The sequence below is a fragment of the Bubalus bubalis genome, chromosome 3 (assembly GCF_019923935.1).
Source record: "Bubalus bubalis isolate 160015118507 breed Murrah chromosome 3, NDDB_SH_1, whole genome shotgun sequence".
NCBI lineage: Eukaryota > Metazoa > Chordata > Mammalia > Artiodactyla > Bovidae > Bubalus > Bubalus bubalis.
The window spans coordinates 145,111,781-145,138,633 of record NC_059159.1 but is presented as its reverse complement, the minus strand read 5'-3'; the positions used below and the strand labels follow the sequence as shown (position 1 = coordinate 145,138,633).

The window sequence follows — 26,853 nt, the reverse complement described above, 5'->3', positions numbered from 1 at the left end:
AGACAGCATCTCAAGTGACCCTCAGAGAATTGTTCCGAAGAGAAAAGGGGAAGGAGTCAGGCCATATTCAAATTTGCAACAAAGGGGGCAGGTAGTCTGAACATCAAAGATTATTGTTTCAAGTTAAGAATTTAGCACTATTCTGTGCAAGAGAAGATGCAAGGGTCTGGGCTCACTAAAATCATTCCTTTCAGATGCATTTCAGCTGTCTGTGGCCAGCATCTTGGGTTTCCACACTCCCAATAGGGAGTGCCTCAGCCTGATGGCTATTAGATAGCAGGTATTCTTCTTCCTGAATTCCCTTAGGACTCACTGGCTCACACAGAAGAGCTGCAACACTCATGACTGTGACATCATTGTTTACTGATATGGCAGGAAATAAATACTCCATTTCACAACATGAATAGCAATTCATTTGGCATCACTAATAATTAGTTTTCAAAAATGCATGTTATCTGCTATCTGGTGTTGGAATGGATGTGAGAAAACAACATAAACTGATACAGTTTTTCTGAGGACAATTTGTTCAGTTCAGTTCAGTCGCTCAGTCATGTCTAACTCTTTGAGACCCCATGAATTGCAGCACACCAGGCCTCCCTGTCCATCACCAACTCCTGGAGTTCACTGTTAGCGTCTGTTAAATATTTAACATTAACAGGGCCTACATGGAGGCTCATGGTTAAAATGGCTCATTATGTTGACCTCACAAAGAATGAAGTCACATTGACCCTTGAGACTGATCGCATTGCTCAAGCACACATTCTGTTTTCCCACTAGTGCCGACTTTCTCAAGGCTATGTGACCACCAGATTCCAGACCTCAGGTTACATGACCACAAGACCCTAGCTGCGGGCTAAAAATTAACCACCTGCTCAGAGAATTTTTCATTGGCAAGAAATAAGGAGGACCCCATCAGGAAGAGAGGACACTGGTTCTTCTCAAGGGCCAGTCACTCTCTTGGTTTCGCTTTAATAAATTTCCTTTTCTTGCCTGACTGTCTGGCTCACTCTCTTTTCTCCACACTTGCCTTACAAACATGACCTTTTTTTTTTTTTTTTTTTTTAATGCCATCTGGCTTTCAGGATCTTGATTCCCCTGCCCAGGGACTGAATCAGGCCCTTGATAGTGAAAGCACAGAATCCTAACCACTGGACCACCAAGGAATTCCCATGTGTATACATTTTAACTGGGCAAGTCTATCATTTTGGCATTTCTGTTAAAGAAATAATCACAAACATACAAAAAATGTATGGGCAATGATGTGTGCTATATATTATTTATAAAAGTGAAAACTGGAAACAAACTGAACATCAGTCACAAAGAGACTGATTAAATAAACATGAGATACCCCTACAATGCAGCCAAGGAAAAGAATGCTTTAGTTCTACATAGCCTGACTAGATGGGCTTCGCTGGTGGCTTAGACTGTAAAGAATCTGCCCGCAATGCAGGAGACCAAGGTTCAACTCCTACATCAGGAAGATACCCTAGAGAAGGGAATGGCTCCCCTCTCCAGTATTCTTGCCTGGAGAATTCCATGGACAAAGAAATCTAGTGGGCTACAGTCCATTGGGGTCACAAAGAGTTGAACACAACTGGAGACTTCCACTTCACTTTCAACCTGACCAGATAACTGGATCAGGAGACACTTTGTGCAAAAACAAGTAGTAAATAAGTAGTGATCATGCTTTTTGGAAAACGCAGTTAGCTCTAACATAAAGTCTAGAAGTCAGCATCAGTTAATACTGGTTTTATATGGACAATGGGATGGAGAGTAGAGGGAAATTCCATTATCCGGCAAGGACTTATAATTTAAAGAGAAACATTAAAATATACTTACATTAAAAAATAAACAGGGACAACTGAAGTGTTTAAAAGAAAACAGGCTTATTTAATAGCTCTGCTCAGCACAGAATGTAAGGATGATAAAATATCAAGTTGCTAAGCTTATTACAACACTAATAAATGCGGTCGGGATGACCATCTACTGAACTGTCACATTTTGCTTTCCCAGTACAAGTTCAATGGTATTTACCTTAAAAGCTGCATTTAAAGAAAAAGAAGGGTATTTGATTATTAACAAACCAACTGCATTGTTTATGGAAAACACATTTTTTTGTCCTTCCTAAAGAGTCCACATGACACTGAGTGGGTCCATTTTTGCAAAGATGGAAAATTCAATCTGATTAACGATCCATGACCACTGGGAGTTGACCAACACAGAAGACTCCTTACCCAGTTGAGGTAAACCTGAATTCCTTTCACTCTGGTCTGGGGCCTAGCCCGGGAAGAGGGTCGAGGGTGGGGTGTGGAATGTGGCAGGAGCTCATCTTCACGGGAGACGTGCCTAGATCCCGGCTGCGGGGAAACCCACCCTGTCTCCCAGTGAAGAGGAAAAGTTAAAATTTTACATAACCTCGTGCTCCTTCTGCCTCTCTAACTCAGCTTACTCCTTGCAAAGTCTGGATCACGTAGGTCATATAGTCTCAGAAAGGGGGGACTTACAATACTAGGAACTGGAGCTTATCTTACTCACCCTTGTCCTGCTCTTTGCAACTGCCCAGCCCCTGCAAACCTGCTTAATCATGCCTGTCCATGGTAAAGGTCAGGCATCCCCCTCCCCATCTTGACTGCTGTTTCCAAGCGTGCAAAACCCCTTAGTTTAAACCAGCCTATTAGCAGCTAGTGTTGCCCACTATAGTCTGTCTATAAAAACTCTGTAACCCCTTTGTTACAGAGCTTAGAATGTTAACTCCTTTGTTAAATGTAAAACCCCTTTGTTCTGGGCTCAGAGCTTAGAATGTTAACTCCTTTGGGCTCGCTGGCGTAATAAACTTGAGTTCTCTAACGCTCCCGAGTGTGGTGCTTGGTTTCTGCAACACCAAAACCCAGGCGTGGGAGCACGCCCACAGACTCCTGCAGGGCAGGTGAGGACGCGCCCAGTCGAGCACTAGCACATCCACTCCGGCGGGAAGACGCCTCCGGATCCAGCCAAGCAAGGCGGGAGAACACGCCCAGACGCAGGACTGCGGTGGATTCCCTAAACGAGGCATAGCAAGGCCAGAGGATGCCAAGAGGGAGCGGCAGCAGTGGTGGCTGGGAGCAAGGGAAGAGGCCGTTAGCGCCCGCTGAAATGCGCCCACTGCCCTCTCTGCTGGCCCAGAGCCCTGTCCACCCTGGCAGCAGGGAACTGAGGAGGCTGAGCACCAGGGGCAGGGTGTTCCAGGCACGGGTCAGGCTGAGAATTTCCTAGGAAAGCTGCTGAAGCTTTATGTCTCTGCTCACGTAGATTCCACTAACTTCTTGATGATTGTATTCCTTTTTTCATCTTATGAATAGGAACAAACTTTAAAAATCATTGTTATAGAAAAAATATGTTTGATGTGAATTAATATTGACCTTATTAATATTAACTAAATTACATATAGTTAATATATTAACTTTAAATATATAAATATTTATTGCTACTGCTACTGCTAAGTCACTTCAGTTGTGTTCAACTCTGTGCGACCACACAGACGGCAGCCCACCAGGCTCCCCCCTCCCTGGGATTCTCCAGGCAAGAATACCAGAGTGGATTGCCATTTCCTTCTCCAATGCATGAAAGTGAAAAGTCAAAGTGAAGTTGCTTAGTCGTGTCCCACTCTTAGAAACCTCATGGACTGCAGCCTACCAGACTCCTCCATCCATGGGATTTTCCAGGCAAGAGTACTGGAGTGGGGTGCCATTGCCTTCTCCAAATATTTACTAGTGATTTATATTAATATTAACTAGGATCTAGTTAATATTAATATATATTAATACATTCGTTCTTATTTAGTTAATATAGTAACATATTGCAGATGTTAACAAGCACAATATATGTAATTTAGTTAAAAGATGTCCTTATAATATTATTCTCATATGTACCTAATTTGGTTAAAAACAAACCAGGATGTTTACTTAAGGTGGCAGCAGAGTCATCTCTGAGAAATACGTGTTTTTTGTTTTTGCCGCACTGTTGTGGGAGCTTAGTTACCTGACCAGGGAACCAACCCAAGGAAACTCAGAGTCTTAACCATGGAACTGCCAGTGCTTTTCTTGATAATCATTTTCTTATTTTGGATTGTGTGCATCTTCATACATTAATCATTTTTTAAATTCCTCTTTTCCCTTTCCTGAGATAAATTCTGTTTGTCTCAAATACTTTTATAGTATCGCTGTGCTCAACGTTCAAATGTCTTATTTGCCTTATTCCCAAAATGTGTCTTGACTTCTTTTGGCAACCTTGAGTTTTAATGGGAGCATTGATGGAAAAAGAATGCCTATTCTTTTCTTTGTATTAAAAAAATGTGAAAAACATAGTTGTGGAATAAATGTGAGGTATTAAAGCAGGACTCCAAGCAACAGTTAGAACCAGACATGGGACAACAGACTGGTTCCAAATTGGGAAAGGAGTATGTATGTCAAGATTGTACATTGTCACCCTGCTTATTAAACTTATAGGCAGAGCACATCATGTGAAATGCTGGGCTGGATGAATTACAAGCTGGAATCAAGATTGCTGGAAGAAAATATCAATAAACTTAAATACGTAGATGACACCACCGTTATTGGCAGAAAGTGAAGAGGAACTAAAGAGCCTCTGGATGTAGGTGAAAAAGGAGAGTGAAAAAGCTGGGTTAAAAGTCAACACTCAAAAAATGAAGATATTGGCATCAGATCCCATCACTTCATCACACATGGATGGGGAAACAATGGAAACAGCAAAAGACTTTATTTTCTTGGGCCCTAAAATCACTGCAGATGGTGACTGTAGCCATGATATTAAAAGATACTTGCTCCTTGGAAGAAAAGCTATGAACAACCTAGACAGCGTATTAAAAAGCAGAGACATTACTTTACTGACAAAAGTCGGTATACTTAAAGCTATGGTTTTGCCAGTAGTCATGTATGGATGTGAGTTGGATTATAAAAAAGCTGAGCACCAAAGAATTGATGATTTTGAACTGAGGTGTTGAAGAAGACTCTTAAGAGTCCCTTGGAATGCAAGGAGATAAAACCAGTCAATCATAAAGGAAATCAGTCCTGAGTAGTCATTGGAAGGACTTATGCTGAAGCTGAAGCTCCAATACTTGGGCCACCTGATGCAGAGAACTGACTCATTTGAAAAGACCCTGGTGCTGGGAAAGATTGAAGGCAGGAGGAGAAAGGGAGGACAGAGGATGAGATGGTTGGATGGTATCACTGATTCAAGGGACTTGAGTTTGAGCAAGCTCCTGGAGTTGGTGATGGACAGGGAAGCCTGGCGTGCTGCAGTCCATGGGGTCGCAAAGAGTCAGGACACAACTGAACGACTGAACTGAACACATATTCAAGTTTCCCAAACTGTCTCTTTTATGAAAAAAACTGCTATTTCAATCGGGAGCCAATAGAAGACTACCCGTCGCATTTGGCAGTTAAGTTAAAATTTAACCTGTTCTCTTCAGGATCTTTGAGATTCTGGGCAGGTTACTTTTAAGACACTGCTCTACTGCTTTCTAAAATGCATAAAAGCCTCCAGAGAGACCACAACTGTGGACGCGGAGGTCTATGGGAAATGTAGTCTTGAATCCGTCTGTTTCACCGCGCGGCACTCTGGGAAGAGCATTCTGGACTTCTTCAGCGCGTGTGCAGCCGTAGCCCCGCCTCCTCATTCGTCTCTGAACTCGAGGGGAGCGGTGTCGTTACGTGGGGTTCTGCTCGGAAAGTGAAGGGTGCGCACCTGGGGTGAGAGTGCGAGGGGGCGGGGGGTCAGCTGGGAGGGGGTGCCTTTGTGCCTAGGGATGAGAGCGGAAAATCTTTGACACGCACTCCCACCAACGCTGGTGTACATGCCCGAGCGGGCCCTCAGCCTGGGGAAGGCCAATAAGGGGTGACCCGGGCCCTCGGGCTCGGAGGGTGCAGGTCGGGTTGGTTCGGTTAAGAGCAGGTGTTCAGTCTAGGCCTGGTTGTGTGGGACCTTGGATTTGGCCTCGCCTGCAGCCTAACAGGGGAAAAAGCCCATGTCGGCGACAGGAGAGAGAGTGAATTTATACCGCTGATGATGGCCATGGGTCTGCAATGAGAACCCTAGCTTACGGAGCCAGAAGGGCTGGGTAAATGCCAGGTCTGTCACCTGTAAGCAGGGTTACAGAAGGAACCTGGATAAGAGTACAGTTTCTCATATGAAAATGATACTAATGATGACTGTTTCATGGCGTTGTTTTGAAACTTAGACCTAAGTCATCCCTTGCAAAGTATTTACACAAGTTCCAGATAATGAGCACTGAATAAGTTCCAGTGCTATTATAGTTGGAAGACACTTTATTCTTTTTCACTGGACGGCTTTATGTAACCTCACAACCACTTTAACAAAAGCGGAGGCTCAGGGTGGTGGAACGATGTGCTCAGGTCATAAATTAGTGGTGAGGGAATTCAGATTGGAGAGTAGGTGCGCTTTACTTACAACCTCAGGCTTTATCTAAATATCACACCAGCCTAAAACCGTCATTGTAGCCTTCACAGCCCTTAATAAAGTGGCCTGCCCCCAGTTTCCAGAAATATAAGGAACCTGAATGTAGATGGAATCCTACCATGTGTCAGATGTGTTCTGGGAATTCTACTGTCTCTTCCTGTCACTTGGGGCAGACAGAGGTCCCTGGCCTCTTCTACATTGTCAGGAAGTCTCTCTTTTACATTTAGTATTATAATAAATTCTAAGAATTAGGCGTTTGCTCCTAAAATGAATTTGTTTCTTAGATCCACATCCCACTTACCTTGAAATAAAGCTATCCTTGTGAGGTTGAGAGCAGGGAGTCTCTGTAAAAGGGAGTCTTACCTGGAAGAGAGCATGCATAAGACTTTAGACCTCGCTCCAGAATCTCATAGCAGAGACAGACTGGGCCTAGAAAGGAGTAGATGCTAAATTTGCAAGATCAGAAGCTGTTCTTAATCCCCCTGCTCAGAATGAGCCAGTCTTGGTGATGATGCCACCTCCAGAAGCCACCAAACTCTTGACCTTGGGGAGTTTGGGCCATTGCTGAGAAGAGCAAAGTGAGCTGAGGTGGTCCAGGGGCAGGCTACTCAGGAAGAGACATTTTGTTGGAGAGCTTGTAAGGGCAAGGGCTGGGGGTAAGAAATAACCAGCAGAGGGAGGAAATGCTGTCTCTCCTCCCCTTGAGTGGCCCCACTTATTACAGATGCTGTGCTGCTGTCACGTGTCCATCACATGTGACCCTTGTGACATCCTGACCTCACAGGATCCCAGGATGAGAATATGTGACGGGCTTTCCAAGGTCATCTATTTTAACTCTCTTGAAAACTTTAAAGACATTGAACCTGAAAGGTTCAGTAATTTGTCCAGGGAAACTCAGTTTGTGACAGAATTAGGAGAACAGTGCACTCGATGCTGTCGTAGGTTAGTCACCAAAAGCATCTTATCAAAAAGGCCTTTTAACAAATACATCACAGCTAAAACAATTTCAAATTATTGCCTTATAGCATCCCATCTAGGCTTTCTGTGGATTGTTTATACCAGGGGGTAAATAATATTATTAATAGTAAGAAAAATAGATAAATGATACATACTGAGTATTTTTCTGCTAAGTTAGTTTTAATGAAAGAATAGTGTCTTATTTGGTGTATTTGATTAAACTAATCCCTTGTTTTTATTTATTTGTGTGAGGACACATGCATTATTTTTAAACAGTTGAGAAAAGTTTACATTCACTTGGTAAAAAACCACAGATGTAATCCTCATGGTCATCTCACAGTCACACCAAGAGAGGTGGTGCCACCTGTACATGATCCCTCTCATCCTTTTCAAGGCCCAGAGGAAGATGAGGGAAATAAGGAAGATGATCCCCAACTGGGGTGCTGAGATTTGGGGAGGCGAATCTGGGAGCTCTACAACAGGTTAAATCTCATGACATCCATCTTCTTTCTGTCCTCTCAGCTGAACCACAATTCTCCACTCTCCCCAAAGCAGAAAATGAACATAATTCAGGTGAGCTCTTTATTCTTTCTCCATTCTGCATTGTATTGGATTTGTAAGTCGAAGAAGCATACATGTATTAATGGAAAAGGAAAACTAGAAATAGATGAAGTCAATCTTGAGGGATAATATATACACTGTCTTACTATTCACTGTGATGTTTGCTGTCAGCCTTTGATAGGTAACCTTTGTCAGGGTGAGTAGGTTACTTCCAGGAACCAGTTTGCTAAAATTTTACATTAGTCATGAATGCATATTAAATTATGTTGATTAAAGAACCTGCCTGAAATGCAGGAGACCCAGGTTTGATCCCTGGGTTGAGAAGATCCCCTGGAGAAGGGAATGGCTACCCACTCCAGTATTGTTCCCTGGAGAATTCCATGGACAGAGTATCCTGGCAGGCTACAGTCCATGGGATTGCAAGAGTTGGACATGACTGAATAACTAACACACACACACACACACACACACACACACACATTTTGTTATCTATTGGAGAAAAACTATAGCTTATATATCCTTTATAAATACTGTAAACAATATAATAGATTTTCTAGTGTACTAAACGGAGAAGGCAATGGCAACCCACTCCAGTACTCTTGCCTGGAGCATCCCATGGATGGAGGAGCCTAGTAGGCTGCAGTCAATGGGGTCGCTAAGAGTTGGACACGACTGAGCGACTTCACCTGCATGCATCGGAGAAGGAAATGGCAACCCACTCGTGTTTTTGCCTGGAGAATCCCAGGGACGGAGGAGCCTGGTGGGCTGCTGTCTATGGGGTCGCATAGAGTCGGACACGACTGAAGCGACTTAGCAGCAGTAACAACAGTGTTCTAAAATCCCTGTGTAGACCTTAATTGTTAATAAGTTTGGTAAGTTGCTTCTTACATGTTTTCCTAGGACTTTTTGCTAGTACTGTATTTAGGATGTTAATTTTTGTATTCACAAGTTGAATTACACATACTTTCTTGTTTCTGTGTCCAATTATGGTATCATGGCATGATCATAATTTCATGAAAGGAAATGGGACATTTTCCTGCTCCTTTAATAATATTTTAGATGAGAAAATTGTGTTTATGTGTAGGTTTTGTAAAGCTCACCTATGAATTAGGGCCTTATGAAGACTTTTTGCATGAAGATTTTCAGTATTTATTGGTCATAAGTCTATGGTGGATTTGTTTTTTTTTCTTTCATTACATTTTCATAGAAAATTGTTCATTTTTATTTAAATGTATTTATATGAGCTTGTTTATAGTATTCTCTTAGGATTTCTAAGTATTTGTTTCTTTTATCAGCAATATCCTTTTTGATCAGCTTTAAAATTTTATTCAGTATAATTGTTGCCAATCAGGAAAGGACAAAGTATGTTCTATTAGGCCCAATCTAAAGCTAAGAATTTCTGTGTCTGAGGGTCTTAGTATTCTGTGCTAGCAGTGGAATCTAAATATTGTGAGTAGAAGAACATACACTTGCCTTGTTTGTGATTTTTACCTTTGAGTACGTACCTGTCAGCACCCTTTGTTGACAAGAATATGCTTTCTCCATTGAATTGCATTAGCATTTCTGAGGGAAATCAACTAGCATCCTACGTATGGATCTGTTTCTGGATTCTGTTTACTTCTTTTTTTATTTTCTAAATATTTTTATTGAAATATAGTTGATTTACAGATTTCTGCTGCATGACAGATTGACTAAGTTGAATATATATATGTGTGTGTGTGTGTGTATATATATATATATATTTAGTACATTCTTTTTTATATTCTGTTCCATTATAGTTTATCACAGGATATAGAATATAGTTCCCTGTGCTACACAGTAAGACCTTGTTGTTTATCCATCATATATATAATAGTTTGCATCTGTTAATCCCAAACTCCCAGTCCTTCCCTCCCCTGCCTCTGCTCCCACTTGGGAACCACAAGTCTACTTTTTATATCTTTGTGGACTCTGTTCATTTCTGATGATCTTAAATCCTTTTGCTAATACCACATTTTCTTGATGAGTGTCTCTTTACAGTAGCTGTTGAAATAAATAACATGTGTCTTCGTACTTTTTTAAAGAGTGTTTTGGAGATTCAAAGTTCTTTGCTTCTCTATAGAAAGTTTTGAAAATCAGCTTGTTGATCTCAGGAAAACCTGCTGAGATTTTGATTTTGACTGCACTAACTCTATAGAATCTGTAATATAGCTCAATTTGAGGAGAATTGGCATCTTCTTCAAAATGAGTCTTCCAATTCATGAGCACATTATCTCTCTCACTGGGGGATTCAGAGGGTTTTCATTTTTTTTTGAAGTTTTTTTTTTTTTTCATGTGGACCACTTTTTTCAAGTCTTTATTAAATTTCTTACAGTATTGCTTCTGTTTTGTGTTTTGGGTTTTTAGCCATGAGGCATGTGGGGTCTTTGCTCCCTGACCAGAGATGGAACCCACACCCCCTGCGTTGAAAGGTGAAATCTTAACCACTGAGTCTCCAGGAAAGTCCCAAGGTTTTCATTTTTATTCTTTTGAGTCAAAATCATAGTTCTGACTTACAGTTTTTACAGTTTAAAAGAAAAGTCTGTGTTTTGAAGATAAGACTCTAGTGGTGTAGTAGTGAAAGCAGGAACAATATAGGAAGCTATTTCTGTAATCCTAGCAGGGATGATGATCGTAAGAGTTATTTACAAGAAGTAGTCGGATTCTGGAGGTACCTTAGGTAAGAGCCAGCAGTCTAAGAGTGTGTGTTTCTTCTCTACGACCTTACAAATAGAGTATGTCATCAAACTTTTTGCATTTCTACAAATGTGATTAAAAAATGATAACTAAAATTTAGTTTTACAAGCTTTCTTCTTCTCATAAGTGAGGTAGAACATCTTTTTTGTTTATAATTCATCTATATTTCTTTTTTATTGAACTGTTTATTTCTTAAACATTTTCCTGTTGATGTGCTAATTTTTAATTACTGTATCCAGCATAGCTTTATAGCCATTTTTTGGCAATATAAATTGTACAATTTTCCTAGTTTTTTGTATTTTTTCTCTGCTCATGCTTTTTATCTTTATTTTTTAACTGTGGTGAATTGTTTGGGCATTTGAAAAATATTTATTGAAATATAGTTGATTTACAATGTTGTGTTAGTTTCAGGTATATAGCAAAACGATTCAGTTATACAAATATACACGCACATATTTGTACACAAACACACACACACACATGTATAAAATACAGTGTATATATTCTTTTTGAGATTCTTTCCCATTAAAGGTTAATACAAGATAATGAGTATAGTTTCCTGTGCTATACAATCAGTCCTTGTTGGTTATCTATTTTATATATAGTGATGTCCATATGTTAATCCCAAACTCCTATTTTATCCCTCCATCCTTTTTCTGTTTGGTAACCATAAGTTGTTTTCTATGTCTTTGAGTTTATTTCTCTTTTGCAAATAAGTTCATTGGTATCTTTTTAGATTCTACATATAAATGGTATCCTGTATTTTCCCATTCTCTTTATGCCTTACTTCACTTAATATGATAATCTCTGGATTCATCCATGTTTTGCAAATGGCATAATTTCTTTTTTGTGGCTGAACAGTACTCCATTGTATGTATGTATGTATGTCTGCTTTTGTGTATATGTATATCTTCTTTATCCGTTTTACTGTGGAAGAACATTTAAGTTGTTTCTGTGTCTTAGCTATTATAAATCCATTCAGTTCGGTTTAGTCACTCAGTTGTATCCGACTCTTTGCAACTCCATGAACCATAGTATGCCAGGCCTCCCTGTCCATCACCAACTCCTGGAGTTTACTCAAACTCATGTCCATTGAGCTGGTGATGCCATCCAACCATCTCATCCTCTGTCGTCCCCTTCTCCTCCTGCCCTCAATCTTTCCCAGCATCAGGGTCTTTTCAAATGAGTCAGCTCTTTGCATCAGGTGACCAAAGTATTGGAGTTTCAGCTTCAACATCAGTCCTTCCAATGAACACCCAGGACTGATCTCATTTAGGATGGACTGGTTGGATCTCCTTGCAATCCAAGGGACTCTCAAGGGTCTTCTCCAACACCACAGTTTAAAAGCATCAATTCTTCGGTGCTCAGCTTTTTTTGTAGTTCAACTCTCACATCCATACATGACTACTGGAAAAACCATAGCCTTAACTAGACGGACCTTTGTTGACAAAGTTATGTCTCTGCTTTTTAATATGCTATCTAGGTTGGTCATAACTTTCCTTCCAAGGAGTAAGTGTCTTTTAATTTCATAGCTGCAATCACCATCTGCAGTGATTTTGGAGCCCCCAAAAATAAAGTCAGCCACTGTTTCCACTGTTTCCCCATCTATTTCCCATGAAGTGACTGGATGCCATGATCTTAGTTTTCTGAATGTTGACTTTTAAGCCAACTTTTTCACTCTCCACTTTCACTTTCATCAAGAGGCTCTTTAGTTCTTTTTCGCTTTCTGCCATAAGGGTGGTGTCATCTGCATATCTGAGGTTATTGATATTTCTCCCAGCAATATTGATTCCAGTTTGTGCTTCTTCCAGTCCAGCGTTTCTCATGATGTACTCTGCATATAAGTTAAATAAGCAGGGTGATAATATACAGCCTTGACTTACTCCTTTTCCTATTTGGAGCCAGTCTGTTGTTCCATATCCAGTTCTAACTGTTGCTTCCTGACCTGCATAGAGGTTTCTCAAAAGGCAGGTCAGGTGGTCTGGTATTCCCATCTCTTTCAGAATTTTCCACAGTTTATTGTGATCCACACAGTCCAAGGCTTTGGCATAGTCAATAAAGCAGAAATAGATGTTTTCTGGAACTCTCTTGCTTTCTCAATGATCTAAAGGATGTTGGCAATTTGATCTCTGGTTCCTCTGCCTTTTCTAAAACCAGCTTGAACATCTGGAATTTCATGGCTCACATACTGCTGAAGCCTGGCTTGGAGAATTTTGAGACTCACTTTACTAGTGTGTGAGATGAGTGCAATTGTGTGGTAGTTTGAGCATTCTTTGACATTGCCTTTCTTTGGGATTGGAATGAAAACTGACCATTTCCAGTCCTGTGGCCACTGCTGAGTTTTCCAAATTTGCTGGCATATTGAGTGCAGCACTTTCACAACATCATCTTTTAGGATATGAAAGAGCTCAACTGGAATTCCATCACCTCCACTAGCTTTGTTTGTAGTGATGCATCCTAAGGCCACTTGACTTCACATTCCAGGATGTCTGGCTCTAGGTGAGTGATCACACCATCTTAGTTATCTGGGTCGTGAAGATCTTTTTTGTACAGTTCTTCTGTGTATTCTTGCCACCTCTTCTTAATATCTTCTCCTTCTGTTAGGTCCTTACCATTTCTGTGCTTTATCGAGCCCATGTTTGCATGAAATGTTCCCTTGGTATCTCTAATTTTCTTGAAGAGATCTCTAGTCTTTCCCATTCTGTTGTTTTCCTCTATTTCTTTGCATTGATCGCTGAGGAAGGCTTTCTTATCTCTCCTTGCTATTCTTTGGAACTCTGCATTCAAATGGATATGTCTTTCCTTTTCTCCTTTGCTTTTTGCTTCTCTTCTTTTCACAGCTATTTGTAAGGCCTCCCCAGACAGCCATTTTGCTTTTTTTCATTTCTTTTTCCTGGGGATGGTCTTGATCCCTGCCTCCTGTACAAAGTCACGAACCTCTGTCCATAGTTCATCAGGCATTCTGTCTATCAGATCTAGCCCCTTAAATCTATTTCTCACTTCCACTGTATAATCATAAGGGATTTGATTTAGGTCATACCTGAATGGTCTAGTGGTTTTCCCTACTTTCTTCAATTTCAGTCTGAATTTGGCAATAAGGAGTTCATGATCTGAGCCACAGTCAGCTCCCGGTCTTGTTTTTGCTGACTGTATTGATCTTCTCCATCTTTGGCTGCAAAAAATATAATCAATCTGATTTCGGTGTTGGCCATCTGGTGATGTCCACGTGTAGAGTCTTCTCTTCTGTTGTTGGAAGAGGGTGTTTGTTATGACCAGTGCGTTCTCTTGGCAAAACACTATTACTCAAAAACTCTTTGCCCTGCTTCATTCTGTACTCCAAGGCCAAATTTACCTGTTACTCCAGGTGGTTCTTGACTTCCTACTTTTGCATTCCAGTCCCTTATAATGAAAAGGACATCTTTTTTGGGTGTTAGTTCTAAAATGTCTTGTAGGTCTTCATAGAACTGTTCAACTTCAGCCTCTTCAGTGTTACTGGTCGGGGCATAGACTTGAATTATCGTGATATTGAATGGTTATTATAAATAGTGCTGTGGTAAATATTGGGGTGCAGGTATTTTCAAAGTATGGTTTTCTCCAGATATATACTTAGGAGTGGGATCGCTGAATCATATGGTAACTCAATTCTTAGTTATTTTAAGGACCTTCCATAATGTTCTCCATAGTGACTGCACCAATTTACATTCCCACCAGCTGTGTAGGAGGATTTTCTTTTCTCCACACACTCTCCAGCATTTGTTACTGGTAAATGTTTTGATGATGGCCATTCTGACTGGTGTGAGGTGACACCTCATTGTACTTTTGATTTGCATTTCTCTAATAATTAGTGGTACTGAGCATCTTTTCATATGCCTGTTAGCCATCTGTATGTCTTCTTTGGAGAAAGGTCCATTTAAGGCTTCTGCCCAGTTTTTGATTGGGTTACTTGATTTCTTTTGTTATTTAGTTGTATGAGCTGTTTGTATATTTTAGAGAGTAATCCCTTGTTGGTAGCATCATTTGCAGATATTTCTCCCCGTCTGTAGGTTGTCTTCCATTTTTTTTTATGGTTTCCTTTGCTGTGCAGAAGCTGTTCCATTCAATTTAGGTCCCATTTGTTTATTTTTGTTTTTATTTAAATTACTGCAGGAGATAGTTCCAGAAAAATGTTGCTGCTACTTATGTCAAAGAGTGTTCTGCCTGTATTTTGTTCTAAGATTTTTATATTATCCAGTGTTACCTTTAGGACTTTAATCCATTTATTTTTCTATATGGTGTTAGTTCATTATTTTACATGTAGCTGTTCAGTTTTCCCAGTACCACTGGTTGAAGAAGAGACTCTGTTTTCTCCATTGTGTAATCTTGTCTCCTTTGTTGTAGATTAATTGACCATAAGTGTTTGGGTTTATTTCTGGGTTTTCTATCCTGTTTCATTAATCTTTATGTCTGTTTTTGTGCCAATACCATATTGGGTTTTTTCCTATTTATTTTTTAACATATTTTTAAATTGGAGGATAACTGCTTTAATAATCCCATCATAGATCACAGCCTTATCATGGAGAAGGGGCTTGCATACCTCACTGAAGCTATGGGTGGCCATGCAGGGCCACCCAAGATGGACAGGTCATATTAACGAGTTCTGACAAATTGTGTTCCACTGGGAAAGGAAATGGCAATGCCCACCAGTATTCTTGCCTGGAGAACCCATGGAAAGTATGAAAAGGCAAAAAGATACAACACCAAAAATGAGCCTCCCAGGTCAGAAGGTGTCCAGTATGCTACTGGGGAAGAGCAAGAGATGACTCTACACATGGACATCATCAGATGGTCAGTACCAATTTCAGATTGATTATGTCCTTTGCAGCAAAAGATGGAGACGCTCAGTTAAAATAAGACCTGGAGCTGACTGTGGCTCAGATCATCAGCTCCTTATTGCAAAGTTCAGGCTCAAATTGAAGGAATTAGAGAAAACCACTAGGCAATTCAGGTATGACCTAAATCAAATTCCTTATGATTAAATGGAGGTGATGAATAGATTCAGGGGATTAGATTTGGTAGACAGAATACCTGAAGAACTGTGGACAGAGATTCATAAAATTGTACAGTGTTACAGTGACCAAAAGTATCCCAAAGAAAAAGAAATATAAGAAGGCAAAGTGGTATTTGAGGAGGCTTTACAAATAGCTGAGGAAAGAGAAGCAAAAGGCAAGGGAAAAGGGAAAGATATGCCCAGCTGAATTTAGAGTTCCAGGGAATAGCAAGGAGAGATAAGGACGTCTTCTTAAATGACAATGCAAAGAAATAGAGGAAAACAATAAAATGGGGAAGACTAGAGTTCTCTAAAGAAAATTGGAGCTATCAAGGGAACATTTCATGCAAAAATGGGCATAATAAAGGACAGATATGCTTAGGACCTAACAGAAGTAGAAGAAATTAAGAAGGAAGAATATTCAGAACCATACAATAAAGGTCTTTTTCAGTTATGATTTTCTCAGGATATGTGCCCAGTAGTGGGATCGCTAGATATGTGGTAATTTTATTCCTAGTTTTTTTAGGGAATCTCCATACTGTTCTCCATCATGGCTGTAGCAGTTTGCATTCCCACCAGCAGTGCAAGAGGGTTACTTTTTCTCCACACCCTCTTCTGCATTTATTGTTTGGGGATTTTTCGATGATGGCCATTCTGACTGGTGTGAGGTGATAACTCATTTTAGTTTTGATTTTCATTTCTCTAGTAATGAGCTGTCTTGAGCATCTTATCATGGTGTTGTTGGCCATCTGTATGTCTTCTTTGGAGAAATGTCTGTTTAGGTCTTCTGCCCACCCCGGTGTTCAATGCAGCACTATTTACAATAGCTAGGACACTGAAGCAGCCTAAATGTCCATTGACAAATAAATGCATAAAGAAGTTGTGATACATATATACAATGGGATACTACTCAGCCATAAAAAGGAATACATTTAAGTCAGTTCTTGTGAGGTGGATGGACCTGGAGCTTGTTATACAGAGTGAAATAAGTGAGAAAGTAAAAAATATACCTTAACACATATATATGAAATCTAGAAAACTGCTACTGATGAACCTATTTGCGAGGCAGGAATTGAAGTGTAGACTTAGAGAACAGATTTTGGACACAGTGAGGGAAGGGGAGAAAGGGACAAATGGAGAGAATAGCATTGAAACATACATCACCATATGTAAAATAGAAAGCTAATGGGAAGTTGCTGTATAACATTGGGAGCTCAATGCAGTAGTCTATGATAACCTAGAGAGGTTGGATGGGGTGGGGGTGTGGAGGGGAGGTTCAAGAGGGCAAGGACATATGTATACATACAGCTGCTTTCATGTTGTTGTATGGCAGAAGCCAACACAATGTTGTAAAGCAGTTATTCTCCAAGCTAGGCTTCAGCAATATGTGAACCGAGAAAATACAGATGTACAGGCTGGATTTAGCATCACATCTTGCTTAAGCCTAGCTTGAAGGATTTTGAACATGACCTTGTTACCACGTGAAATGAGTGCAGCTGTATGTTAGTTTGAACGTTCTTTGGCACTGCTCTTCTTTGGGATTGGAGTGACAACACCTTTTCCAGTCCTGTGGCCACTGCTGAGATTTCCAAATTTGCTGATATACTAGGTGCAGTATTTTAACAGCATCGTTTTTTAGGATTTGAAATAGTTCAGCTGGAATTCTATCACCTCCACTAGCTTTGTTTGTAGTAATGCTTCCAAAGGCCCACTTGACTTCATAGTCCAGGATGTCCTGCTCTAGGTTAATGACCACACCATTGTGGTTATCCAAGCCATTAAGAACTCCAGGCTGGATGAATCCCAGGCTGCAATCAACATTGCCAGAAATATCAACAACCTCAGATATGCAGACGATACCACTCTAATGGTTGAATGTGAAGAGGAACTAAAGAAGCTCATGATAAGGGTGAAAGTGAAGGGTGAAAAAGCTGGCTTGAAACTCAACATTCAAAAAACTAAGATCATAGCCTCCAGTCCCATCACTTCATGACAAATGGAAGGGGAAACAGTGGAAGCAGTGACAGATTTTCTTTTCTTGGGCTCCAAAAATCACTGCAGATGGTGACTGCAGCCATGAAATTAAAAGACGCTTGCTCCTTGGAAGGAAACCTATGACAAACCTAGACGGCGTATTAAAAAGCAGAGACATCAGTTTGCCAGAAAAAGTCTGTATACTCAAAGCTATGGTTTTTCCAGGAGTCATGTACGAATGTGAGAGTTGGGCTGTATAGAAGGCTGAGCACTGAAGAATTGATTTAGGCTTGTGGTGCTGGAGAAGACTCTTGAGAGTCCCTTGGAGTGCAAGGAGATCAAATTAGTCAGTCCTAAAGGAAATCAGCTCTGAATATTCATTGGAAGAACTGTTGCTGAAGCTCCAATAATTTGGCCACCTGATGTGAAGAGCCAACTCGTTGGAAAAATCTTCTCCAGCACCACAGTTTGAAAGCATCAGTTCTTTGGTGCTCAGTGCTAGGAACGACTGAAGGAAAGAGGAGAAGGAGGCATCAGAGGATGAGATGGTTGGAGATGAGACAGCATCCCCGACTCAGTGGACATGAATTTGAGCAAACTCTGGAAGATAGTGGAGGACAGAGGAGTCTGACATTCTACAGTCCATGAGGTCGCAAAGAGTTGGTCACAACTTAGCAACTGAACAACTCAACAGCAACTTGGTTTACAGTGTAGTGTTGATTTCTGCTGTACAACAACATGAATCAGCCATAATTATATATATATATCCTCTGCCTCTTGAGCCTCCCTCCTCACTCCCATCTCACATCTCTGGTTTGTCACAGAGTGCCAGGCTGGGCTCCCTGTGTTAAATAGAAGCTTCACACTAGCTATATATTTTACACATGATAGTGTACAGATGGCAATACTACTTCCTCATTTCGACCTTCTCTCTCCTTCCTCCACTGTGTCCATGAGTCTGTTCTTTACTTCTGTGTAGTAAAACTGTACTATTTTTCTAGAAACCATATAGATGCATTATTTGTTTTTATGTTTCAGATGTATTTCATTCTGTATAACAGGCTCTAGGTTCATTCACCTCACTGCTGCTGCTGCTGCTAAGTTGCTTTAGTCGTGTCCGACTCTGTGCGACCCCATAGATGGCAGCCCACCAGGCTCCCCCGTCCCTGGGATTCTCCAGGCAAGAACACTGGAGTGGGTTGCCATTTCCTTCTCCAATGCATGAAAGTGAAGAGTGAAAGTGAAGTCGCTCAGTTGTGTCCGACTCTTAGCGACCCCATGGACTATAGCCTACCAGGCTCCTCCATCCATGGGATTTTCCAGACAAGAGTGCTGGAGTGGGGTGCCATTGCCTTCTCCACATTCACCTCACTACAACTGTGTAAAATTTGTTCCTCTTTAGGCTGACTAATATTCCATTGTGTATATATCACATCATCTTTCTTGATTCATCTGGTGATGGATATCTAGGTTGCTTCCATGTACTGTTGGTGGTGTTGTTCAGTCACTAAGTTGTGTCTGGCTGTTTGTGAGCCCATGAACTGCAGCATGCCAGCCTCCCCTATGCTTTACTATCTCCTGGAGTTTTGCTCAAACTCATGTCCATTGAGTCAGTGATGTCATCCAACAATCTCATCCTCTTTTGCCCCCTTCTCCTCCTTTCTTCGGTCTTTCCCAGCATCACAGTCTTTTCCAGTGTGTTGGTTCTTTGCATCAGGTGGCCAAATTATTGGAGCTTCAGCTTCAGCATCAGTCCTTCCAATAAATATTCAGGGTTGATTTCCTCTAGGGTTGACTGGTTTGATCTCCTTACTCTCCAAGGGACTCTGAAGAGTCTTCTCCAGCACCACAGTTTGAAAGCATCAGTTCTTTGGTGCTCAGTGCTCTTTATGGTTCAACTCTCAATTCCGAATATGACTACTGGAAAAAACCATAGCTTTGGCTATATGGACATTTGTTGGAAAATTGATGTCTCTGCTTTTTAATACACTAAGTTTGTCATAGCTTTTATTTCAAGGAGCAAGCATCTTTTAATTTCATGGCTGCAATCAACTGTCTGCACTGATTTTGGAGTCCAAGAAAATAAAGTCCATCACTATTTCCATTTTTTCCCCCATCTATTTGCCATAAAGTGATGGGGCCAGATGCCATGATCTTAGTTTTTTTTAATGTTAAGTTTAAGCCAGCTTTTTCACTGTCCTCTTTCACTTTCATCAAGAGGCTCTTTAGTACCTCTTCGCTTTCTGCCATTAGGGTGGTATCACCTGCATATCTGATGTTGTTGATATTTCTCCCCGCCATCTTGATTCCAGCTTGTGAGTCATCCAGCCTGGCATTTTACATGATGTATTCTGCATAAAAGTTAAACAAGCAGGGTGACAGTATACAGCCTTGACATACTCCTTTCCCAATTTGAATCAGTCCATTGTTCCATACCCAGTTCTACCTGTTGCTTCTTGACCTGCATACAGGTTTCTCAGGAAACAGATAGGTTGGTCTGGTATTCCCATCTCTAAGAAATTTCCACAGTTTGTTGTGATCCACACAGTCAAAGGCTTTAGCATAGTCAATGAAGCAGAAGTAGATGTTTTCCTGAAATTCTCTTGCTTTTTCTCTGATCTAGTGGATGTTGACAGTTTGGTTTCTGGTTCCTCTGCCTTTTCTAAATCCAGCTTGTACATCTGGGAGTTCTCAGTTCACATATTTTTGAAGCCTAGCTTAAAAGATGTTGAGCATGACCTTGGTAGCATGTGAGATGAGGGCAATTGTACAGTAGTTTGAATATTCTTTGGCATTGCTCTTCTTTGGGATTGGAATGAAAACTGACCTTTTCCAGTCCTGTGGCCACTGCTGACTTTTCCAAATTTGATGGCATATTGAGTGTAGCACTTTAACTGCATCATCTTTTAGGATTTTAAATATCTCAGCTGGAATAATATCATCGCCACTAGTTTTTTTTTGTAGTAATGCTTCCTAAGGTCCACTTGACTTCAACTCCAGGATGTTTGGCTCTAGGTTTGTGAGGACACCTTCATGGTTATCTGGATCATTAAGATCTTTTTTGTATAGTTCTTTGTTCTTGATATCTCTTCTTAATCTCTTCTGCTTCTCTTAGATACTTGTTTCTGTCCCTTATTGTGCCCATCTTTGCATGAAATGTTCCCTCAGTATCTCTAATTTTCTTGAAGAAGTTGCTAGTCTTTTCCATTTTATTGTTTCCCTCTATTTCTTTGCATTGTTCACTTAAGAAGGCTTTCTTATCTCTCCTTGCTATTCTTTGAAACTTTGCATTCACTTGGGTATATCTTTCCCTTTCTCCTTTACTTTTTGCTTCTCTTCTTTTCTCAGCTATTTGTAAGGCCTCCTCAGACAACCATTTTGCCCTCTTGCATTTATTTTCTTTGGAATGGTTTTGTTCACCACTTCCTATACAATGTTATGAACCTCCATCCATAGTTTGTCAGGCAGTTTGTCCATCAGATCTAATCCCTTGAATCTATTTGTCATTTCCACTGTATAATCAAGGGATTTCATTTAGTTCATACCTGAATGGCCTAGTGTTTTTCCCTACTCCCTTTAAGTCTGAATTTTACAATAACGAGCTCATGATCTGAGCCATAGTCAGCTCCTGGTCTTGTTTTTCTTGACTGTGTAGAGCTCCATCTTTGGCTGCAAGGAATATAATTAATCTGATTTAGGTATTGACCATCCATTGATGTCCATATGTAGAGCCATCTCTTGTGTTGCTAGAAGAGGGTGTTTGCTATGATCAGTGAGTTATCTTGGCAAAACTCTTGTTAGTCTTTGCCGTGCTTCATTCTGTACTCCAAGGCCAAACTTACCTGTTACTCCAGGTGTTTCTTGACTTCCTACTTTTGCATTCCAATCCCCTGTGATGAAAAAGATATCTCTTTTTGGTGTTGGTTCTAAAATGTCTTATAGATCTTCATAGAACTGTTTGGCTTCAACTTCTTTGGCATTATTTTTGGGGGCATAGGCTTGTATTACTGTGATGTTGAATGGTTTGCCTTGGAATTGAACCTAGATCATTCTGTCATCTTTGGCATTGCACCCAAGTACTGCATTTCAGACTCTTTTGTTGACTATGAGTGCTATTCCATTCCTTCTAAGGGATTATGTCCACAATAGTAGATTTAATTGTCATCTAAATTAAGTTCACCCATTCCCTTCCTAGGGAGAAGGCAGTAGCAACCCACTCCAGTACTCTTGCCTGGAAAATCCCATGGATGGAGGAGCCTGGTAGGCTGCAGTCCATGGGGTCACTAAGAGTCGGACACGACTGAGCGACTTCACTTTCACTTTTCACTTTCATGCATTGGAGAAGGAAATGGCAACCCACTCCAGTGTTCTTGCCTGGAGAATCCTAGGGATGGGGGAGCCTGTTGGGCTGCCATCTCTGGGGTCGCACAGAGTTGGACATGACTGAAGAGACTTAGCAGCAGCATTCCCTTCCTAAAATGTTGATGTTCACTCTTGCCGTCTCCTGTTTGACCACATCCACTTTACCTTGATTCATGGACCTAACATTCAGGTTCCTCTGCAATATTGTGCTTAACAGCATTGGACTTTACTTTCACCACCAGATACATCCACAACTGAGCACTTTTTCCACTTTGGCTCAGCCTCTTCATTCTTTCTGGAGCTGTTTCTTCACTCTTCTCTAGTAGTATATTGGACATCTACCAATCTGGGGGCTTATCTTCCAGTTTCATGTCTTTTTGCCATTTCATAGTGTTCATGGTGTTCTCAAAGCAAGAAAAATGAAGCAGTTTGACATTCCCTTCTCCAGTGGACCTCATTGTCTCAGAACTCTCCACCATGACCCATCTGACTTGGGTGGCCCTGAATGGCACGGCTCATAGTTTCATTGAGTTACAAGGCTGTAATTGATGTTATCATTTGGTTGGCTTTCTGTGATTGTGGTTTTCATTCTGGAGGTCATGGTATTGCAGTTCTTGCCGCTTCTGTCTACCCTCTGATGGATGAGGATAAGAGGGCTGTGCAAGCTTCTGATGGAAGGGAATAGCTGTGAGGGTAACTGGGTCTTGCTCTGGTGGGCAGGATCCTGCCCAGTAAATCTTTAATCCAATTTTCTGTTCATGAGTGGGGTTGAGCTCCCTCCCTGTAGTTTGGCCTGAGATGGACCCATCCTGGAGTCTGCATTTTCTATGGTAGTGCTAATGTTGACCTCCTCCAAGAGGACTTATGCCAACACACCATATCTAGCAGGACTGCTGCTGCCAGTGCCCTTGACCCTGTGGCAGGCTACTGTCAACCTACACCTCTGCAGGAGACTCCCACACACTCACAGGCAAGTCTGGCTCAGTCTCTTGTTGGGTCACTGCTCCTTTCCCCTGAGTCCTGTTGCCCCAAGGTTTTCTCTGTGCCTTCCAAGAGTCTCTGTTTCCCTCAATTCAGTTCAGTTCAGTCGCTCAGTCGTGTCCGACTCTTTGCGACCCCATGAACCACAGCATGCCAGGCTTCCCTGTCTATCACCAACTCCCGGAGTTCACCCAAACCCATGTCCATCAAGTCGGTGATGCCATCCAGCCATCTCATCCTCTGTCATCCTCTTCTCCTCCTGCCCTCAATCTTTCCCAGCATCAGGGTCTTTTCAAATGAGTCAGCTCTTTGCATCAGGTGGCCAAAGTATTGGAGTTTCAGCTTCAACATCAGTCCTTCCAATGAACACCCAGGACTGATCTCATTTAGGATGGACTGGTTGCATGTCCTTGCAGTCCAAGGGACTCTCTCAAGAGTCTTCGCCAACACCACAGTTCAAAAGCATCAATTCTTTGGCGCTCAGCTTTCTTTATAGTCCAACTCTCACATCCATACATGACCACTGGAAAAACCATAGCCTTGACTAGACAGACCTTTGTTGGCAAAGTAATGTCTCTGCTTTTTAATATGCTGTCTAGGTTGGTCATAACTTTCCTTCCAAAGAGTAAGCGTCTTTTAATTTCATGGCTGCAATCGCCATTTGCAGTGATTTTGGAGCCCAGAAAAATAAAGTCTGACACTGTTTCCACTGTTTTCCTGTCTATCTGCCCTAAGGTAATGGGACCAGATGCCATGATTTTAGTTTTCTGAATGTTGACTTTTAAGCCAACTTTTTCACTCTCCTCTTTCACTTTCATCAAGAAACTCTAGTTGTTTTTCACTTTCTGCCATAAGTGGTGTCATCTGCATATCTGCTGCTGCTGCTGCTGATGCTAAGTTGCTTTAGTCGTGTCCGACTCTGTGCGGCCCCATAGACGGCAGCCCACCAGGCTCCCCTGTCCCTGGGTTTCTCCAGGCAAGAACACTGGAGTGGGTTGCCATTTTCTTCTCCATCTGCATATCTGAGATTATTGATATTTCTCCCGGCAGTCTTGATTCCAGCTTGTGGTTCTTCCAGCCCAGCGTTTCTCATGATGTACTCTGCATATAAGTTAAATAAACTGGATGACAATATACAGCCTTGATGTACTCCTTTTCCTATTTGGAACTAGTCTGTTGTTCCATGTCCAGTTCTAACTGTTGCTTCCTGACCTGCATACAGGTTTCTCAAGAGGCAGGTCAGGTGGTCTGGTATTCCCATCTCTTTCAGAATTTTCCACAGTTTATTGTGATCCACACAGTCCAAGGCTTTGGCATAGTTAATAAAGCAGAAATAGATGTTTTTCTGGAACTCTCTTGCTTTTTCGATGATCCAGTGGATGTTGGCAATTTGATCTCTGGTTCCTCTGCCTTATCTAAAACCAGCTTGTTTCCCTAGTCCTCTGGAAATTGTTCTGTAGTCAAATTGCGCTGACCTTCAAACCTGGGGATTCCTGGTCCCTTTATCAGATCTCCAGATTAGGAAGTCTCATGAGGGGCCTAGAACCTTCGAATCACATTGAGAACTTCTTTGTTATAGTTGTTCTCCAGTTTGAGCATCATCCACCTGGCGGCTCTATGGTAGGGCTCCAGGCTATATGCTAGCGCTAATGTCAACACATTGCACCTCCCAAGACTGCTGCTGCCAGTGCTCCTGTCCCCACAGCAGGCCACTGCTGACCCACACCTCCTCAGGAGACCCTGAAACACTCACAGGCAGGTCTGGCTCAGTCTCTTGTGGAGGTCACTGCTCCTTTCCCTGGGTCCTGGTGTGCACAAGATTTTATTTATGCCCTCCAAGAGCCTCTGGCAGGTATGTGGTTTGATTTTAACATGATTGTGCCCCTCCTACCATCTCGTTGTGACCTCTTCTTTGTCCTTGGACGTGGGTTATCTTTTTTTTGGTGGATTCCAACATCCTTCTGTCAGTGGTTGTTCAGCTGCTAGTTGGGATTTTGATGTTCTCACTGGAGGAGAAGGGTGCACATCCTTCTACTCGGCCATGTCCTGGCTATTGTAAATAATGTTGTATGAACATTGGGGTGTATGTCTTTTTGAATTGTCATGTTTTCATGCTATATGCTTAGTAATGGGGTTGCTAGGTCATATGGTAAATTTATTCCTAGTTGGTTAAGGAATCTTCATGATGTTCTCTGCAGTGGCTGTACCAATTTACATTCTCATCAGTAGTACAAGAAGGTTCCCTTTCTCCACATCCTCTCCACCATTTATTGTTGGTAGATTTTTTGATGATGACAATTCTAAATGGTGTGAGGTGATACCTCATTGTAGTTTTGATTTGCATTTCTTTAGTAATGAGTGACATTAACCATTTTTTCACGTGTTTGTTGTCCATCTATGTCTTCTTTGGAGAAATGTCTGTTTAGGTCTTGTCATTTTTTTAATTCTGTTTTGTTTTCCTTATATTGAGCTGTTTATGTTTTTTGTAGATTAATTGTTTGTCAGTTACTTTGTAATTATTGTCTCCCATTCTGAGGGTTGTCTTTTCATCTTTACAGTTTCCTTTGCTGTGCAAAAACTTTTAAGTTTAATAAAGTTCCATTTATTTATTTTTGTTTTTATTTCCATTGCTCTAGGAGGGAGTCAAAGAGAATCTTGCTGTGATTTATGTTAAGGAGTGTACTATCTGTGTTTTCCACTAAGAGCTATATATATTTTCTGGCCTTACCTTTAAGTCTTTAATTCAACTTGAGTTTGTTGTTAGGAAGTATTCTAATTTCATTCTCTTTCATGTAGCTGTCCACTTTCTCCAGCTCAGAGGCTCTTTTTTCTCCATTGTATATTCCTGCCTCCTTTTTCAAAAATAAGGTACTCATGAGTACATGAGTTTATTTCTGGGGTTTCTATCCTATTCTGCTTAGGTGTATTTTTGTTTTTGTGACAGAACCATATTGTCTTGATGAGTATAGCTTTGTAATATAGTCTGAAGTCAGTAAGACTGATTCCTCTATCTGCATTTTTCTTTCTCACAATTGCTTTGCCTATTTGAGGTCTTTTGGGTTCCCAAACAATATGTAAAATTTTTTGTTCTAGTTCTGGAAAAATTCCATTGGTAATTGGATAGGGATTGCATTGAATATGTGGATGACTTTGGGTAGTATTCTCAAATTTTCACAATATTGATTCTCCTAATCTAAGAACATGGTATATCTGTCCATCTGTTTGATCTCTTTTATCAATATCTTATAGTTTTTTGCATACATGTCTTTTATCTCTTTAGGTAGGTTTATTCCTAGATATTTTATTCTTTTTGTTTCAGGGATGAATGGGATTGTTTACTTTCTGATTTCCCCTTTTGATTTTTTTTTTGATTTTTTATTGTTAGTATAGGATACAGGGGATTTCTATGTATCATTTGGTATCCTGCAACATTACTGAATTCATTGATTAGCTCTAGCAATTTTCTGGTGGCATCTTTAGGGTATTCTGTTTAGTATCCTGTCATCTGCAGATAGTGAAAGTTTTGCTTCTTGTTTTTCAGTCTGGCTTCCTTTTATTTCTTTTTCCTTTCTGACTGCCATGGCTAGGACTTCCAAATCTATATTGAATAATAGTGATGAGAGAGTCAGTTCCTAGGCAGGTTGATAAGAAGTCTGGGTCCCTGAGGAGGAGAAAGAGGTCTTGGGTTCTCAAAGCAGAGATAGGGGTCTGGAATTCTCAAGGAGGAGGAAAGGACATCTTTTTTCCCCCTCTACATTCCTTAGTCTGATGATTACACAACAACTCAGTTTAAACTCTGTACT

The 26,853-nt window shown here is 40.9% G+C and overlaps 1 protein-coding gene across 5 annotated transcripts in view; it reads left to right on the top strand.

Moving 5' to 3' along the window:
• Window positions 1-5,595: 5,595 nt before the first annotated feature.
• The window catches only part of ZNF782 (zinc finger protein 782), an 82,393-nt gene continuing 61,135 nt past the window's right edge, over window positions 5,596-26,853 (top strand). The window contains exons 1-2 of one of the 5 annotated variants that reach the window (XM_044940277.2): window positions 5,596-5,734; window positions 7,954-8,004. In XM_044940277.2, coding sequence (XP_044796212.2) covers window positions 7,990-8,004 — 15 coding nt within the window. In that variant the 5' untranslated portion in view covers window positions 5,596-5,734; window positions 7,954-7,989. Of the gene's footprint in view, window positions 5,748-7,825; window positions 8,005-10,419; window positions 10,482-26,853 lie in introns of those variants that run through there. The other 4 variants (XM_044940278.2, XM_044940275.2, XM_044940276.2 and 1 more) reach the window with 4 other exon arrangements.